The sequence below is a fragment of the Archocentrus centrarchus genome, chromosome 21 (genome assembly GCF_007364275.1).
Source record: "Archocentrus centrarchus isolate MPI-CPG fArcCen1 chromosome 21, fArcCen1, whole genome shotgun sequence".
Lineage (NCBI taxonomy): Eukaryota > Metazoa > Chordata > Actinopteri > Cichliformes > Cichlidae > Archocentrus > Archocentrus centrarchus.
Window position 1 is genome coordinate 29,343,149 of NC_044366.1, and position 17,429 is coordinate 29,360,577.

General features: G+C 40.5%; 1 protein-coding gene across 2 annotated transcripts in view; it reads right to left on the reverse strand.

The window, feature by feature from the left end:
* The window catches only part of man1a2 (mannosidase, alpha, class 1A, member 2), a 125,926-nt gene that overhangs the window by 68,361 nt on the left and 40,136 nt on the right, over window positions 1-17,429 (reverse strand). For both annotated transcript variants that reach the window (XM_030758270.1, XM_030758271.1), the window contains exon 4: window positions 7,537-7,633. In XM_030758270.1, coding sequence (XP_030614130.1) covers window positions 7,537-7,633 — 97 coding nt within the window. The remainder of the gene's footprint in view (window positions 1-7,536; window positions 7,634-17,429) is intronic.

Consider the following 17,429-nt stretch of genomic DNA (forward strand, 5'->3'; position numbering starts at 1 on the left):
GTTTAAGAAACGTCCCCTTTTTCTTCTGTTTGAGGGGCTTATGCACATTCCTGCTGGACTCAGCAGCAGGCAAATCCTCCTGTTTCCTGCTGTCCAATTTGGCGCTGGCAGCGCGACTTAATCTGAAAGGAAGGACGGGAGTAAGGGAGGGCACATGTCAGAGTTCTGAAGAAAATTTAAAGGCTTGTTTGGGAGCAGAATTCAGGTCTTACTCGACAGTCACTGTAATTGTTCCAAAGCCTGCCAGGTTAAGAATTATGTAACAGGCTCAGCCATAAATAGAAAGACCAATTAATGCAAGCAGGTATAGATCAGATCTAAAGTGGTTTCACAGAAGGTTCTAATTACTAAGAATACAGCATTTTTAGAAACAATTTTAAAAAAACAAAGCATAAGACAGACATTTGTGTGAGTTATAGCTATTATTACCTTAAAATATTTCCTGGTACTTCATGGCGTTTATACCAAATACCACCATGAATTACCAGAAATTGACTCTTCTGCACTTCTACCAATTATTTACTTGTACCACCAACTTGTGATAATATTAACTTTTGATGTGGCATGGTGCACCCATAACCTTTTTTTGTTTTCATGATTACTGCTATATTTCAATATATCCAGTAACTTATTAATAGCTTATTACTAAGCAAATTAAGGCCTTTTTGCAGGTGACTGTACCGGTTACTGCTGTCTCTTCTGCCTGACATCATGAACCCATGACTGCAGAAACACCAACAATTTCAATAAGAAAATCTGCTGCCATTATCACTGTGAACTGGAAAAGTGCAGGCAATCATGGCAACAGTAACTAAGAGACACGGGCCTTAATGAAGCATCAGCTGTACTTCTCTCCATCTTCCCCTCCACAGACCCTGATCTCCGCTTCACTCTCTTCCTCTCCTTCCTTCTCTGATGCAGAAAGCAATCTTGGCTCCTTGGGCCATCATTAGGAAACAATCATCAGTCAAACCTTTCACCCAACCCCACCCTTTCTTACTGTCTCAGTCATCAACACATTCAAGTGTACAATGTGTAGGCTTTAGAAGAGAACTGATTTAAGAAGCATGGCTTCTCATTCAACACGGAAAAATCACTTTAACAGGTATTAACCAGCAGAATGCTAGCTTCCCATTATTTCCCAGAGATACGAGGAATGGGAGTTTCCTTTTGCTGGTCACTTTGAACATCTTGAACATGAACTGTGCTGCTGGTTTGTGTGGCTTTGTCACATTCATTTTTCAATGAACTATCACTATGAACTATGAGGCTGGAATCAACCTCGATTAAAAAAGAAGAAATACAACCATTAATGGAACAGCAAGCTGCTTTGTATAATAGCATCCAGCTGACAGCATGCTGCATCCATATAAAAGATAACTACGGAAGTACTAGAAGTAGGCTCTGCAGGTTATTCAATATCCTGCTATCAATGCTGACAGTACACCCAGAAAGGAGACATATGCATTGCATTGCTTTTGTTTGTATACAGCTCCTAACCCACAGAGACTTTATGGACATGCACAACTACTCTAACATATCATGAATAAATGTACCAGTCTGCTGCACTAGTCAATCCACACGTTGCTACAAGGTCTCAGTTTATGACAACAGATCTTCCTTATTTTATACCTACACATGAATATGCTGTGATGGTGTCACGAAGCAAACCCTATTTCAGGAAGCAATACACCATTTCAGCCCAAGAGTCAGCCACTTAGACAACAGGCTGCAGTAAAGTTACATGACTCTGAGCGAAAGCAATCTTTATAGTTATTATATCATTCACAAAAGCCCTGCAGAGATCCAATAGCTCTACAGAAGATTACACCTTAAGAATCTACTGATTAGTAAAGCTTGAAATCAAAGTAGGGTTTGATCTGGAAATTTTACAGGATTCTGAAAGAGCCTGATACCAAAAGGAATCTACTGGAACACTGAGGGCTTGTAGACAATCAGATGTAGTTTTCTTCTTACCCCCAAAATGACACGTACACTGAAAGAGGATGCAAATGGTAATTTATAGGCTTTTATGCTATTAAAAAAAAGCAACACCACCAACATTTACACAAGAAAAAGAGGAAATGGCTCAAATGGTTTTGAGCTTACAGAAGTGTGTGCTGCTTAAAACTGAGTTTAAAGTGACAGATCATCTCGGTGGGCAAACAACCAAAGTAATCTTGTAATGGAAAAAGCAGTTGCCATGAATAATGAGTAAGCTCACTCCAGTCCTGGGCTGACAGCAGAGCCAGGTGTCCAAGCCTCATCCTCGTTTTGCATCATCCCCATCGCCTCCAACCTAACAGGCCTCTAGCAACAACAAGCCTGAGGCAATCTGTAATATCATTTACTGTGAGCATGTCAAACTGCCGCTGGGAAAAAGCCATGGGGATGAGATTTGAGCGCATCTCCACTTGCAGGTTTAGATGAAAATCGTTGGACTGCAAAACCAATAAAGCAATAACAGCCACTAGACAGAGTATGGATGGAAGGCCTCAGACTCACCACTGAACTCCCTCGTGTGTTGAAAGGCAAGGATAAAGCCACTGAAATGACTCCAAAAAGCCCACAAATGAAATCTATAGAAAGAAGCAACTCTGGGAAATAATACTCCTCATTTTCTATTTCAAGGTTTAAAGACAGAAAGAAAGACAGAAAGAAAGACAGAAAGACAGAAAGACAGAAAGAAAGACAGAAAGACAGAAAGACAGAAAGAAAGAAAGACAGAAAGAAAGAAAGACAGAAAGAAAGACAGAAAGAAAGACAGAAAGACAGAAAGAAAGAAAGACAGAAAGAAAGAAAGACAGAAAGAAAGAAAGACAGAAAGAAAGAGAAAGAAAGAAAGAGAAAGAAAGAAAGAGAAAGAAGAGAAATAAAATAAAGAGAAAGAAAAGAAAGAAAAGAAGAATAAAAAAAAAGAAAAGAAAGATAGAAAGAACAGAGAAAGAAATAGCGAAAGCAGCCCGAATATAACCTACGATATACAGCTCCCTCTCCTCCCCTCAGACATCCCTCCCTACCTCCTCTCTCCCTCTCTCCCTCTCCCTCCCGCCCCCCCGAAAGAAAGAGAGAAAGAAAGAAAGAAAGAAAATGGTTAAACAACAGCGTTCACTTTGACTCGATTTAAAAATGCAAATCACGACAAGAAGAAATTTGGTTTGTAAACCACACCAATGACAAAAGGGACAAAAACTTCCAAAACTTACCATATTATGATGATATCTCTGGAAATCAGCAAAGCCTCGTTTTAAAAATAAATTCATTGGGAGGCAAATGTACACCAGTTCCCAACAACCTTTAATTCCAGCTTTATTTATAACCATCATGTTTGCTCTTTGAAAACATCAACAGCAAGTTGCAGTTTTGTTGGATCTTTGTCAGTATCGAGTCTCTTCCATTAACTCCATCCAAGGCTGTGTTTCTCAGTGAATTTCACTTTTCCAACCCAGCTTCAGCTCAGTTTCTTATAAAAGGTCATGAGTTATAGAGGCTTGAACCGTGTACCCTCAAGACAAAGGCTGTGCTTGCATCTGAACTCAAAAATCAACTCAACTCATCATAACAGAATAGAGTGGAAAAAGAGACAGATCAGGGCCAGGCGGAGAAGTGAAGGTTATCTGAGGAGGCCCAATGAGAACCCTGGTGAGCTTGTTACAATTCTGGCCACCCCTCTGCTCTCTGGATAGATTAAGGCTGAGCTATAAAGGCATGTGATGAAAAAGCTTTACAAATTTTCTTTTATAACAGCTGCATGCAGGGCATGTTAAATAGAGGCAATCTGTATACAGACCGTTGTATACGTAACGCTCTTGTGAGGAGTGGAAAGCTTCTCAGTTCTACCTTGACGCTGTGCCCACTTGGTTGGAGAAATCTTTCCACACTGCCCTCCAGTCAAAAAGTCAGGTTCAGAATTCGAGTTAAAAATGAATGCAAAGTCTGTCTGGGATAGTTTAGATCCCAACGTGCTGTGCATTAAAGTCTGGCAAAATATGAACGTGATTTAAATCCACAACTCGCACCATTTTCATCCAGTCAGCCAGACTTTTTGGATGTCTGGGTCCCTATGTTAAAAGCAGTCAATGCTAGTAATAGCTACCACAGCGGGGGTCCACTGCATCTTTGAAATATTGCTTTCCGTTTTCCAGTCTGCACTCTTTCCAAAACACACGAAAACAGAATCAATACGGCCAAGTTCTGTAAGAAGACAGGATACGCCTCATCAATAATGGAAGTGTGTTGTGTGAGGAGTGTGATGCTTCATTTTTTGCCTTGTGTCTTGCTTGTATTTTATTGGCCACCCTGTGAATAATAACCTGCATCTACCCACAGTCAGCTATTACAAGGCGGCAGGAGAAAAACCACCCAGACAGACACAATGATAAAACACAAAAGGACATGCTGCAGATGAACAGTCAGACACACATGAATACTAACAAATGGAAGTGCACACAAACAGCATCTATCTACCATTTAGCAGCAGCTCATAAAATAACAGAGGCGCCTCCGGCCAATTTGCCAAACGGAACATTCCAATTTGACACAAACGCCTCATAAGCATGCACCCTCACACCACATGCACCCTCACACCACACACACACACACACACATCCAACAACATTAGGCACCACCACACAAGCCAAGCTGGCGACTCAAACAGATAAACAAGCATAAAGCCACATTTTCACAGGTATAAATTCACAGTATTCAAAGACCCAAATGAGAATTTGCATGTCATTATCAGCACTGATTATTATTAACACCACATCTATCAACATTAACCATAACTCACCTTTTATCTTTTTGTCATTTACTTCATTAATTCAACTGACTCAAGCATGAGAAGGGAGAATACACAAAGGCAAAGGCTGCAGCCCACACAGTCATCCTGTTAAACTATTGCTTAGTAGGTTATGTGCTAACTGCCTCTTCTTTGTAAAGCTGTGACAGAGAGCTTTACAGATATCTGTACACCTACATCGTCCACTGTGGAAGCCATAAGGCAACAGACAAAGACATGCTATTGACTGAAAACACAAGAAGGTACAAGAAAAAGCTCGTGATAAGGTTACAAATACACTTCTAATGCTGTGAATGTTCAACAGTCCACAATTAAACAAACCGTATACAAATGAAAGAAAGCTTGCTGCTCTCCTTAGGAGCGTGCATGTCAGGAGGACAAAAAAGGCACTGCACACCAACACAAACATATCCCATTACTGAAGCATGGTGGAGGGAGCATCATGGTTTGGGGTGGAATGAATAAAATCAGGGAAACTCAAGAGCACCCACAATATACAATTTCATAAACAACAACGTGGCTGAAAAATAAATAAATAAACCTGGAATGGCCAAATCTGAGTGTTGACCTCCAACTAAATGAGAGGCTGTTCAACCAAGACATCTCAAAAATCCTGATGAACTAAAGCAGTTTTGTTATTGGAGTGATTCTCCTCTTTGTCACATGGGAAGCTGCAGGGAACGTCTTAAGGAGAATAAGCCTGCAGAAGCAGATTTTACAAGTTTCTCAATTCAAGCGTACATTTACTTTTTTTTAAACAGGCTGCAGTGTGAGTGCCAAAGTACAACTGTTGGTGTTATTAGCTTAGTCAGACAGTGTCCATCCATAACCATCACTCATATAAAAAGTCAGAGCATCTTTTTATACATATTAAACTGGGAAATCCTAGTAGGTCCAATGGGGTCCCAAATATTTCTATGTAGCAATAGAATATGAGCAAACATGGGAAAGCAGCTTTGTCAGAGCACCGATTTTATCAATTATCAATCAGTTTAGCAAAAGATTTTCTGAACATTGGTACAAAAATAAAATGGTAACATTTTCTATATCACATCTACAGAATCACCATTCGTACTAACACCGAACTCTAATCAGAATTGCCAGTGAAGAGTAAACTTCTTCACTTATCATTTAAATACACGTTTAAGGGACAATTATTATTCCCTCACTTCAGCTGCTTCTGCTTTTTAAAAAGCCTCAGGCATAAGCAAAGTCAGGTATAAATATTAAATATTGTGTTGTTTGCTACAAAAGTGAACTCAAAGAGTCTTCATGCTCTCCCAGCGAACTGAAGACTCGGTTAGCTGGGCTGCACTTGTACTAATAGAGTTACAGTATATAATCAAAAGGTCAAATTAGCTAGTCCAGCTGACCAATTGGAGCAGCCTGTGCTTTGTAGGAGGGGGGGGGGGGGTTTAAAAAGACAGAAGCTAAAATAGTCTTTCTGGTAGAGGATATAAAGAGTTGCTGCATTAGGAGAAAACTATTAGAATGCAAATATATCCCAAATAAAAATGATAAACCTGCAACTGAGAATAATATGAGCACTTAAAGTTTGCATAGTTATGAACTTGGAGATTAGTCTCAGCCAAACATATCCGCTTCCATCTGCCTGAAGGAGTTTTACAGTGAGTTTCAGCCCCCTGTGTGCCTGTCTAGCCTGCAACTTCACTGTTTTGGTTAATTGTCACAGCTCTTAGTGGGCGGCCGTTTTCAGTCAAGAAGTTCTAAAAAGCCTCTGTACACTCCAGACTACACAGCAAGCAGCAGACAGGCAGAGTGTGGAGCATTAGCTGCTGAAGAGCCAGATATTTTTGCACAAGTGCTGGTAGAGACCAAAGAGACCTCACAGACTTCCAAACATATTAAAAGTGTTCCTCTGTAACTGCTGGATGTGCAGTAAAAAACTGCAGAGTCACAAGCTGGCTGTACCAAACTCAAAGGTAAATGATGTCAACGGTATGTACTTCTCCTCAAATGTCCTTTTTATGTGTGAAAATGTTCTGTTAAACATATTTAATTTGTGCAGAATGTCATTTAAAATTAAATAATGCTGTTATCGTGTTGCAAATGTATAAAGTCCTCCTATTACGGCAAGCACAGTTCAAGTTGCTCGATCGCTGTGATCATCATAAATGGCAGCTGCAGTGGTGGATACCAAAAAACAAACCACAAATGCCTCTCACTGTACAAACATGAATTTTTCACCAAGCATTATCAGCTGCACCGTCTAATTTTAAATCTAACACTATAACTTTACTGTGATAAGGTTGGCACATTTGAGCGTTAACCCAGCAGTGAGATTATCTGAGTGTTTATGGCATCTTGTCAGGGATTTTTCAAACACAGTAGGTTTGCTCACTAACAAAGCACAGATTCATGCACTGGAGAAAGACTGGAGAAACATTTGCAGCAACTCAAACACATTTAGAGTTCTTCTGTGGGCCACATGCATCCTCTTTCTTGTGGTTTCAGTAATCTTGTGTGCCTGTGTTTGCAAACATTTCCAAAGTGATATGCGTCCTGCTGGAGGCATTATTGCATGACCTTGTCCACAAGAGAACGAGCTGCGTGTGTGTTTGTGTGAGTGTCAGGAAGACTGTGTGTGTGCAAATCACGCATGCATCCAAGTGCGATTTATAACTGTGTGAGCAAACTGCCGATGGGTGCAGGCGGCAGAGAGAGAGAGAGAGAGAGAGAGAGAGAGAGAGAGAGAGAGGAGTTTGTGTCTGGCTTACCAAAGATATTTGTGGAATGTCCTTTCTTAGCGATGGGCTTCAGCTCGTTGTGACCCCAGCCGTACTGTCTGTAGCTGTCCCATGCATGTTTCATCATCTAAAAATAAATAAGCAAAAACAGGATGTTAGAAGAAGTCGTCTGACGTGTGACATCGCTGTCACAAATCCTGCAGCTCGTAATTGTGTGGCTTGGTGAAGATGGCTGGATAATAAAGTCTCATTTAGTATCATGATTTCAATTTGCATTGATACAATTTGCATTTGGGTATTACACAGGTTTATTTACAGCAGCTGTTATTGCCTGGATTAGTTGTCATAGGAACATGAAATCCACCAATAAATTCACTGCAAAACAATTGTGTTTTTACACTGAGGCAAAGCCTTATCTTTATATTTCATTATATTGCATTGAAGAAAATGGATGGATGGATAGCATTACTTCCCTTCTACCCATCTTGCAGACATCGCTCCACTGGACAGAGCAAAATAAGATTCTACTTTTCATATGCGCTCTGAAAAGAGGCTGGAAAAGAGGAGGGGAAGGAGGATAAAAAGAGCAAGAGATTGGGGAGATGAGCCCTGACATGGAGGCTGATGCTGTGAAGAGGCGCTCCAGGGCAAACAGAGAAGATGACACAGCCAAGGGAGGAAAAAGTGCCAGCTTTTACTGAAGCAGTGCTGCTCTATATCCATTTCAAACATTTTTTTTCCTCTTCTCCACAAACCTTACACATGTGGTATTGACAACCTCAAAAAAAAAAAAAAAAAAAAACATTTCCTGTCTATGTGGTCGTGTCTGTTACCGTCTCATTCTACGGTTATCTGTTGATTTCTTCCCCTCTATCGCTCTGTCTTTCTACCTGGCACCACTCCTATCTGTCCATCTGCCAGACTCTGTCTCTACATGGCTGCTACCTTATCATTTCCATTCAATGACAATCTCCATGCTGGCAAAGTGACCAAGTTGTTCCAAACACCAATTTGGGAGCCTGGATCTCAAGGAAAAATTCAAATCTTGGGTTTCAAGTCACAACATTTACAAGTATGTCCCTGTCCCAAAACTTATGGACCTGTCATTTTACACCCACCAAGCTATGCCAGTCTCCCTCCCTGCCAAACAGCCTGCCTCTTTATGCCACCATGTGGGGATGAGCATCCAAATCCTCTTCCAACTTTCTCTCTCCTTGGAGCAGGCATGCAGCCAAGCTAATAAAGACAAGGGCCAGGGGTTTCATTGTGTTCTTGGCCTCACGGCTTTCCATGACGCACTCCATTCACGCACCCAGGATTATAAATCAAATTAATACACACCAGCACATGGACACTTAAATGTTGGCCGACTCCCTCTGATATGTGTTGATTGGACGCTTCATCAAATTCTGATTGGCCCATATGCCAAGGACAAGTGCTGCAGTGTGGGGTGCTTGACAATGTTGACAAACTGCTTATTTAAAGGACCTTGGAATACTAATTGGACATTAGGCTACAAAATTCAGTGATTGATTCTGACAGCTACCACTTGCCATCACAGCATCTTGGGAGACACATGAAAAGGCAGGGAGGGGGGGTACTGGCTTGCACTGGCCCAGTGGCTGGTGCACTTCTACAATTAGAAGGGAATCTCGTCAGTAACTAGCTGCAGAGATGAATTAGCAGCCAAAATGAACACTCCTGTGACCTCATCAATATACCTGTCAAAGAGCACTGCAGGTGGCCATTACCACCTAAGACATTATTATTTGGCTTTATGTTGTGCTACGTGGTTCAGAGTAGTTTCTATTAAATTATCCATATTCCTGTTCCACACTTGGAGATAGAATCCACAAGTGTTGCTGGAAATTAATAATCCATAGCCACCTTTATGAGGAGAAACCAACTCAAATCCTATATCCTGTAGAAATTTTCATTTGATAGTTTCCAAGCTGGAGAGGAAAATGTTCTTTTAAAAAAAAAATAATGCAGCCCCCAGAGACTTAAGAGTCCTCATCAATTCCAGTTTCATACTAGAAAATATGAAACAGTTTTGTCTTTAAGCCAAACTGAACACAAATCATCTGAAACCCTCAAAGAGTGCAATAAAGGGTATGTGTTAGTTAATAAACCATGTTCCACTCACATTGCACCAAAGGTTCCTCCACACCCCTCATGTTCACTTTGTGCTCGACTGGCTTTGCTGTGATACACTCTGCTTTTACTCCTAGTGAATGCAGCTGCTGATTATTTCTTCTTTTCAGTTAGTAACCACTGTGCGTTACTACGACTGGGAGTGTGGAGACATCCAGCAGCTTGTGGTGTAAGATGAAGGGAGCCTGTTCAACTCTTCAAAGCAGCACAGACAGAAACCCAAGTGTGCTGTTTTATGTGACTCATCATCTTTTCTGTGGCACCTGCTACACTCATTATAATTCTATACATGCTTTCAATTTTAAAAACACATTTCTATACTATTTTGCATTTTTCCCCAACTCTACAGTGTACAGCAGGTTCTTTAAGCTGACAATGGCATTTTGCTTATACCACTACTTAAGAGACAAGAGAATTTTTCCCCAATAAAAAGCATAAATTTGCAAGTTTTTTCATTTGCAGTCTAGGTTGAATCTTTCTGTCTGCAAGTCTTACAGATCCTGCCTCATTAGTACCTGTGATGACTTAGTAAACATCCTACAACTTCTAAGTGTCTGCAAGGTCTGAAACACAAACTAGTCCAAATACAGAAAAACACAACATTTACCCAGGTAAATACAGTCTCATGTTTGTTCTTGCATCATTTTTTCTGCAGAAGACAGAAAACTGGAACCTGCAAGTTGATCCAAGTGGTAGCACATATGCTTTTTTATTCATTTATATCCTTTGTCCATCCAAATAAACATCTCACTGAGATTAAAAAGCTCTTTTTTTCCAGGAGTGGCCTGACCGACAGAGTTTAGAAAGGAAGAGAAAAATGTATTTGTCACATGCAACTCTTCAATATCCCTCCTTTTACACCATTTTAATATAATACAATCTAGATATGGTACAGAATATCAATATAGCAGCATTACCACTGAAAATATCCTTATATTTATGGGCATGTTTTGAGGTTGTATCAGAGGTTTCCAGGTGAAAGACTACATTAGCCAACAATAGGAGCGTTCGCTTGTAGTAGGAAATTAAAATTTTAGAAACAATCTCCTGGCTATTTCTACTTATTTTCTCAAATCTAGGCCATTTTAAAAATTAAAAGTCATTAGACACACACTGGCTCATCATCAGTCAGCACACTCATCTCAGTAAAGCAACCTGTCCCCGTTTCAATCACATAATGAAACACGCTTACGTCCACACGTGGTTACTGCGTTTGAAGAGCAACATAATAAAATCGTGCTGTGTTCTGTGCCTGAGGATTGGGAAGCCTGTGACCGAAGCTTTTTATTATCGCCCTCTACAGTGCTTTGCTTATTTTCATGCTTCCTAGTCTCTATATTGCAACTGTAAAAGTATTAATCATGCAACATTATACACTCCAGCTCACTTTGGAATGAACTGGCAGCCCAGGAGTGGTCCTGTGTTATTAAGGTCAGAGTCAGAGAGAGATTAAAAACCTCTCTTCCCCTCCCACTCCCCATCAACCGATGAGCTCAAAAGTAAAAAGTGAAGTCTCACATACAGTGCAGGGTTTGAGGCAAAAGGCAGTGGTGTTTTTCATTTGAGGAGTTTATCTTGCCAGCCCACAAAAAAGAGATTTGTTTGTCTTTCCATTTTCTTTGAGCAAAAAAAAAACAAAACAAAAAAAAACATTTCTGAAAGCAGTTCGAGGTGTAAAAGGATTTAAAAGGTTAAAGCAAACGGTGCGAAAACGTTCCAGTGTGAGATGTGTCATAAATTACTGCAGCTTACTGCAGAGTTCTCTCAATCCTTAAAGCTGCCCCAGGGTCGCGAATGCAAAATAAAACAGTCAACCTGTGGTAAACAGGCATTTTGAGGTGTATTCTAATATAGATACAAAATTATGAATTAATGCCAAGGACAGTGTGTTCTGGGGTTTTTTTGTTTTGTTTTTTCATACAATCCAAATCCTTAAACAAATTAGCTGACAGTCAGAAAAAGCAGGCTGGCCTCCATCTTCATGAGGCCCCACAGTGTGTCAGAAGCTGTGACCTTCACAATGGCACACTGGTAGGCTGTCTGTGTTTCTCGTGCAGAGCAGGCAGCAATCTGCCCGTGGCCATTTCTTCCCCAAAGTACCAGCTACCATCCAGACACCCTCATGGCTCATGTGCCACAGTGCCATACACACAAACACAAGTACAGTGTACAGACATGGATAACCAAAGGGCAATTAAATATTCATAAATCCCTCCGTGGCCAGCAGCTCCAACCGAGGCCATTACTTTTGCAATTATTTGGTGGGGAGAGGAAAAAAAAAAAAAAAAAAAAATCAGCTTAGTTCCCACAGACGCGGGACACAATGGCAAGCTTTTGGAGGTTTGGGGAGCTGGAGAGCTGAGCTGGAGTTATGTGCTGCTTAGAGTGACCTCCAGAGTCAGTTTGACTGATTTAAAGCACCCGTCTGCCTGCCCTCATCTTTCTCATCTCCTTCCAACTCACCCCATGGAGGCCTCCTATCTGGCTTAACGGAAGTCCTTTCAGAAGATGCATTAGGGTGGTAAGAGTGTGACATCTGAATTGCCTCTTGCAGTAAATACATTCATGGCACTTAAGCAAAGGGTGGCAATAAATTCCCCATGAAATTGAAGCAGTAAAAAGTCTAGATGGGCTGTTTTTAAACAGCTCTCAAGCCAAGAGTTCAAGAGATGGTTGCTCATAATATGGTTACCTCTGTGTAATGTATGGAACCTCCATACAAATCAAACAATTCACCCCCATCATGATGACAGTTCTATCAATCTCTGAACAAAAATCAACAGGGTCGTGTTTCTCAGAGACAATGAGCATGTCTCAGAAGCCATATTTTAATCCAAGTGGTGATTGCAAGTTATTAAAGGCATTTGTCAACAAGTAGAGATTACTGAGCTGTTGCTGTGCCTCTGCTATAGTGAATTAAATGCCAGTCAGTGACAGTAAGACGTCCCCCTCCACTGATAAGTAATGGCATTCCCCCACAGCAGCAGCCTCCCTCACCAGGACAATGTGCCACAATGCAAAACCTTTTCAGGGACAGCTCAAGGTGCTGACCCAGCCAAACTCCAAGCATGCCGATCCAACAGATGCACCAGAAAAATCCCAATTCAGGAAGGCCTGACCCCCCAACCAATAGACTCTTTCTCACACTGGTAGACACAACAGTATAACCACAGTTTTCTATAGTCATAAAGAACCTGCACTGTTTGTGTATTTTACACTTTTACACTGTTCATCAAAGCTGAAAAAGCAAAAATGACTAAGATCCCAGTTTCTTATATTTCCACAGTCAGATATTGTAAAGGAGAGAAGATGACTCACCATAAGTCTGAATGGCATAAACTTTGGATACCAGTGAGTGTACTTGCACATCTGTTGATCCATAGCTACTGATAAACTTTTAATCAAGCTAACGACTTCTCAAAACACAGCAGCCATCTAGACTGGAGACATCCACAGAGTAAAGAATTATTTCACATTATGTCACATTTTGCCATGTCTTCAGTTAGCATATTAGAAATTACAATATTCATACCAATGCAAAGAAGAAAACCAACTATTTAAGATTAAAGAGGCTGGACCTTTGACAGTTACCATCAAACCATATATATACTGATCAATCATAATATTATGAACACTGACAGGTGAAGTGGATAACACTGGTTATTTTCATCAGTGTTATTGGGTGGGATATATCAGGAAGCATGTGAACACTTTGTGCTCCAAGTTGATGTGTTAGAAAAAGGAAAAATGGTCGAGTGTGAGGATTTGAGTGAGTTCCACACGAGCCAAATTGTGATGGCTAAAATTTACCAGATTAAACTTGAAAAAGAAGTGTGAGTGAACCTGATGACACCGTGACCATTTATTCTAAACTAGGAGAAACATTTTTCACCATTTGAACATACACCTCGTTCTGACCTCCAAAATATTTACTACACACTGCGGAATTAAAATGTTTTGATTACATAAAATTGAGCTGTTGTCTTCTGTCTCTGAATAAATAAATGCAATGAAAAAAAGTACTGTTTATGTAAGCGTGTCTGCGTCACAGCACAGTTAGCAATAATAAAAAGCCAACAATCAGTATCTCACACTCATCAGCCTGAACACATAACACAGAGAAGAGACTGACTGTGGACTTATGAAGAGATACTGATTCAGAACTTTTTTTTTTTTTTTTGCATTTTTGGCCACAGCGGCTTTTATCCACAGTAGAGGAAGACAGGAAATGGTAAATGGACTAGTTCTTATATAGCGCTTTTCTACTCAGTATGAGCACTCAAAGCGCTTATACAACCTGTTTCCATTCACCCATGCACTCCCATTCATACAAGCACTTCCATTTTTATGAAGCTAAGTGCTTTTAATTACCTAACATTCATACACATTCATACTCCGACAGAATGGTCGGAGTATGAATGCCCAAAGATACACACACAGTATCTTGCCCAAGGATACATTGGCATGTAGCCCGGAGTAGCCAGGATTCGAACCGCTGACCTTCCGATCAGTAGGTGACCTGCACTACCTACTGAGCTACAGCCACCCCTCAAAATGAGAAATGGAGAAAGATTCTGGGGAAGACACGCGGGCAAGCTGGCGATAGGCCGGGACTCAAACCTGCGCCACCCGCACCGCAATGTGGCACATGTATGTGGTCGCCTGCTCCACCACTGAGCCACCCGGGCGCCCTGATTCAGAACATTTTAATATCTCTGCTGTGTGTTTCTGCTCTTCACTGTAACTCCTGATGGTTTTGAGGCAGGTGGCTGAAAGTCTTTCAGAGTGGGCTCTGTTTTGTTTAGTGTTAAGGGCATGAACGCACTTTGCACTGGAACTGTTGAATCATCATCCTGTTCACATTTAAATGCAGTGCTTACAAAGTGTTCCTATAGAACAGAACTGCTGAATAAATATGAAAGTTCAGGTAATCACTTGCACTCTGGAGCACACCCAATGCAGTGAAGTCCTTGAATACATAATGATATGCTTAGTGTATTGTAACAACCACTTAGCTAATGGCTTCCTATGCATATTTTATCTGGCCACTGACTGATTAGTAGTTGCTGTGATGATTCATGTGATGATTCAATCATTGGCATCATTACAAAGCATATTTTATCAAATATTTACCAAATAAAACTGCAGAAAGTTTTTTTCTTCACTCGAGCAGTATGAAAGATCCAATTCTTGTCTAAAAAACATGGGCTGGAAAAAAAAAAAATCCATAAAATGTCACTTGCTGTGAGTTTATGTTAGAGGTTTGATGTGTGCTAACACACTTTCATTGCTATTTCTCTCCCCAAGAGAGTAAGACGTCAATATTGTTGCTAACAAAGCCAAGATAAGGCTGCAACTGTTTTGTGATAAAAGACAATTACCTGTGAGCGGAAACTTTAATTATGAAGCAGCAACATGGAAGTGGTGTGTTTGCCCTGGAAACACATGCTGGCTTGATTAGCGCCGACAGCAGAGTGTGAAAGAAAACAGGCTGATTTTTCCCATTCATGCTTTTCTGATTGCTAGGCTTGGAGAAGCACAACCTAAGGATCACAACCTAATTCCACTTTTAACATAATTCCAAATCATAACATCTTATCTAAAAGTACTTTAGGAAGTCTTGCAGAGAGGAATAACACAGTTCCCTATGAGAAGGCACTCTGAGACAGCATCTACAGTCCTAATGTTTTTGCCATTCTTGTTGATTTATTAGTTCGATCATTTTGCCCATTATATGCTCCATGTTTTGTGTACGCTCTTCCAGTACTTCAATTCGCTCTTCTGATTCCTTTATTTTTTTGGTGTACGTTGGTGAGCTCTGTTTTAATGTCGTTTAGTTGTTTTGTGTCTTTTCGAAACTCTCGTATCTCCCCCAGAATTTGCGCTAGGCCGACCGCCTCAGTGGGGAGCGGGTTAGCATTAGTTTCATCGTGGTGTTGCTGTGTTGGTGAGCCACTTTCTTGTGCGAGCTCTTTGTTCGTAGTTTTCTTATTTCCGTCCCTTTTCCCCATTCAGGACCCCCTTGCTGCCTCCATTTTACTCATGTTTTGTTATATTTGGCAAGTTTTGGGGGTCGGTTTAGGATTTTTTGGAGGAGCAACTAACCTAAGCTGCCATTTCTGGAGGTGACGTCACCGGAACCGTTTTTTGCCATTCTTGCTCATTTATAAAAAAAAAAAAATAAAAAAAAATGCAGTTTGATCTATGATGTCCATGCGCACAAGTACATGATATGCACACAAAGAGAGACAGGCCAATGATCACACTCACATACACACATGCATAAGCAGGCAGATATTTTGCAAACAGACAAGATAAGGGGAAAATCACAGGACTGACAGTGAAAAACAGATTTAACTGTCAGTCCTGTGATTTTACTGGAAGGGATGAAAAGACTAAACTGCTGTCATTCAGACTTTTCTGTTGTATAAATGATGGGAAAATATATTAGAGATAGAGCTGTTGTACTGTGGCAGCAGCCCAAAGGCACAGATAACCATTGTAGGGTGAGCCTGTCCTCTGCCACTTTCAATGTCTCTCTCTCTCCATCACCGGAGCTCTAATTGGTGAGGCTCATTATGCTTGTCCTGTACTTAAAACGATCAGGATGCTCTTTGCCTTACACCCAATAAAGTTATTCAACACCAGCTCTCCAGTAAAGGGCAGTTAAGCTATTACGTTTGGCTAACAGACCTGCTCTACAATCAGACATTTCAAGAGGTATAATCAGCAATGTTGAACATAAACTAGCAGTATTATCTACTCCTACACTTCCATTTAGCTTTCTTCAGCAAAACTGTATGTAGCAGCAACCTGACAGAAAGACCCTGTGTGAGGTAAAAGCCAGATGCCTACATGTTTTGGAGTGTCATCCATCTACAACTGAGGGGCCCAAACTGCAAATGCCCGCTCGTGTTTAGTGTGAGTGAGGTGGAAACAGCAGGTTCCTGTCTGGTTAGTACAACATACTGGGCCAGATTATCCAATGGGCACATGCCCAGGGACACACCACAACTGAGGGCCCATCCAAGAGGCAGAATGTTTTTTTCTCTTAAACTTTAGATCTTGAAAAGATATAGTACCAAAACATTTTTGTTCAACCAATTCAAAGTGGAAACATTGCAGTTCATTTTAAAGTTGTTAAGGCAACAAGCCTGGTAATCTGTAGATTAGCTGTAGCAGCAGTGGGTTTAATGACCTGAAGCTTTGGTTGGAATATTTCTTGCCTGCATTACTTTCTTCCACTTTATTTCATTTACATTTTTTCCAAAAATGTCCTTGTTTTAATCCGTCCATCCATTTTCTTCTTTTCCACTTATCCCAATCGTTATAAGACAAGAAGCAAGGTACATGCTGGACAGGCTGCCACAGGGCCTATTCCCTTTTTTATATATTATATACACATATATATATATATATATATATATATATATATATATATATATATATATATATATATATATATATGTGGACAAATCTCAAAAGTATGTTTTTCACAAGAAAAGCTCTCTGAGCTTCAGCTTTTAAATTACTGTTTTAACACTCATCTGGTAGCAGGACTGAGCAAATGTCACAGAGAGCAAAGTGGTGCTGAAGGGCAGAAAAGGAGGAGATTGTTACACACACCTTACAACAGGTGTGTGTGTGTGTGTGTGTGTGTGTGTGTGTGTGTGTGTGTGTGTGTGTGTGTGTGTGTGTGTGTGTGTATATGGACACTTAAATTAGACACTTCAAAGGTTTTAATGAAACTGTGCATTGTGATGGTAACT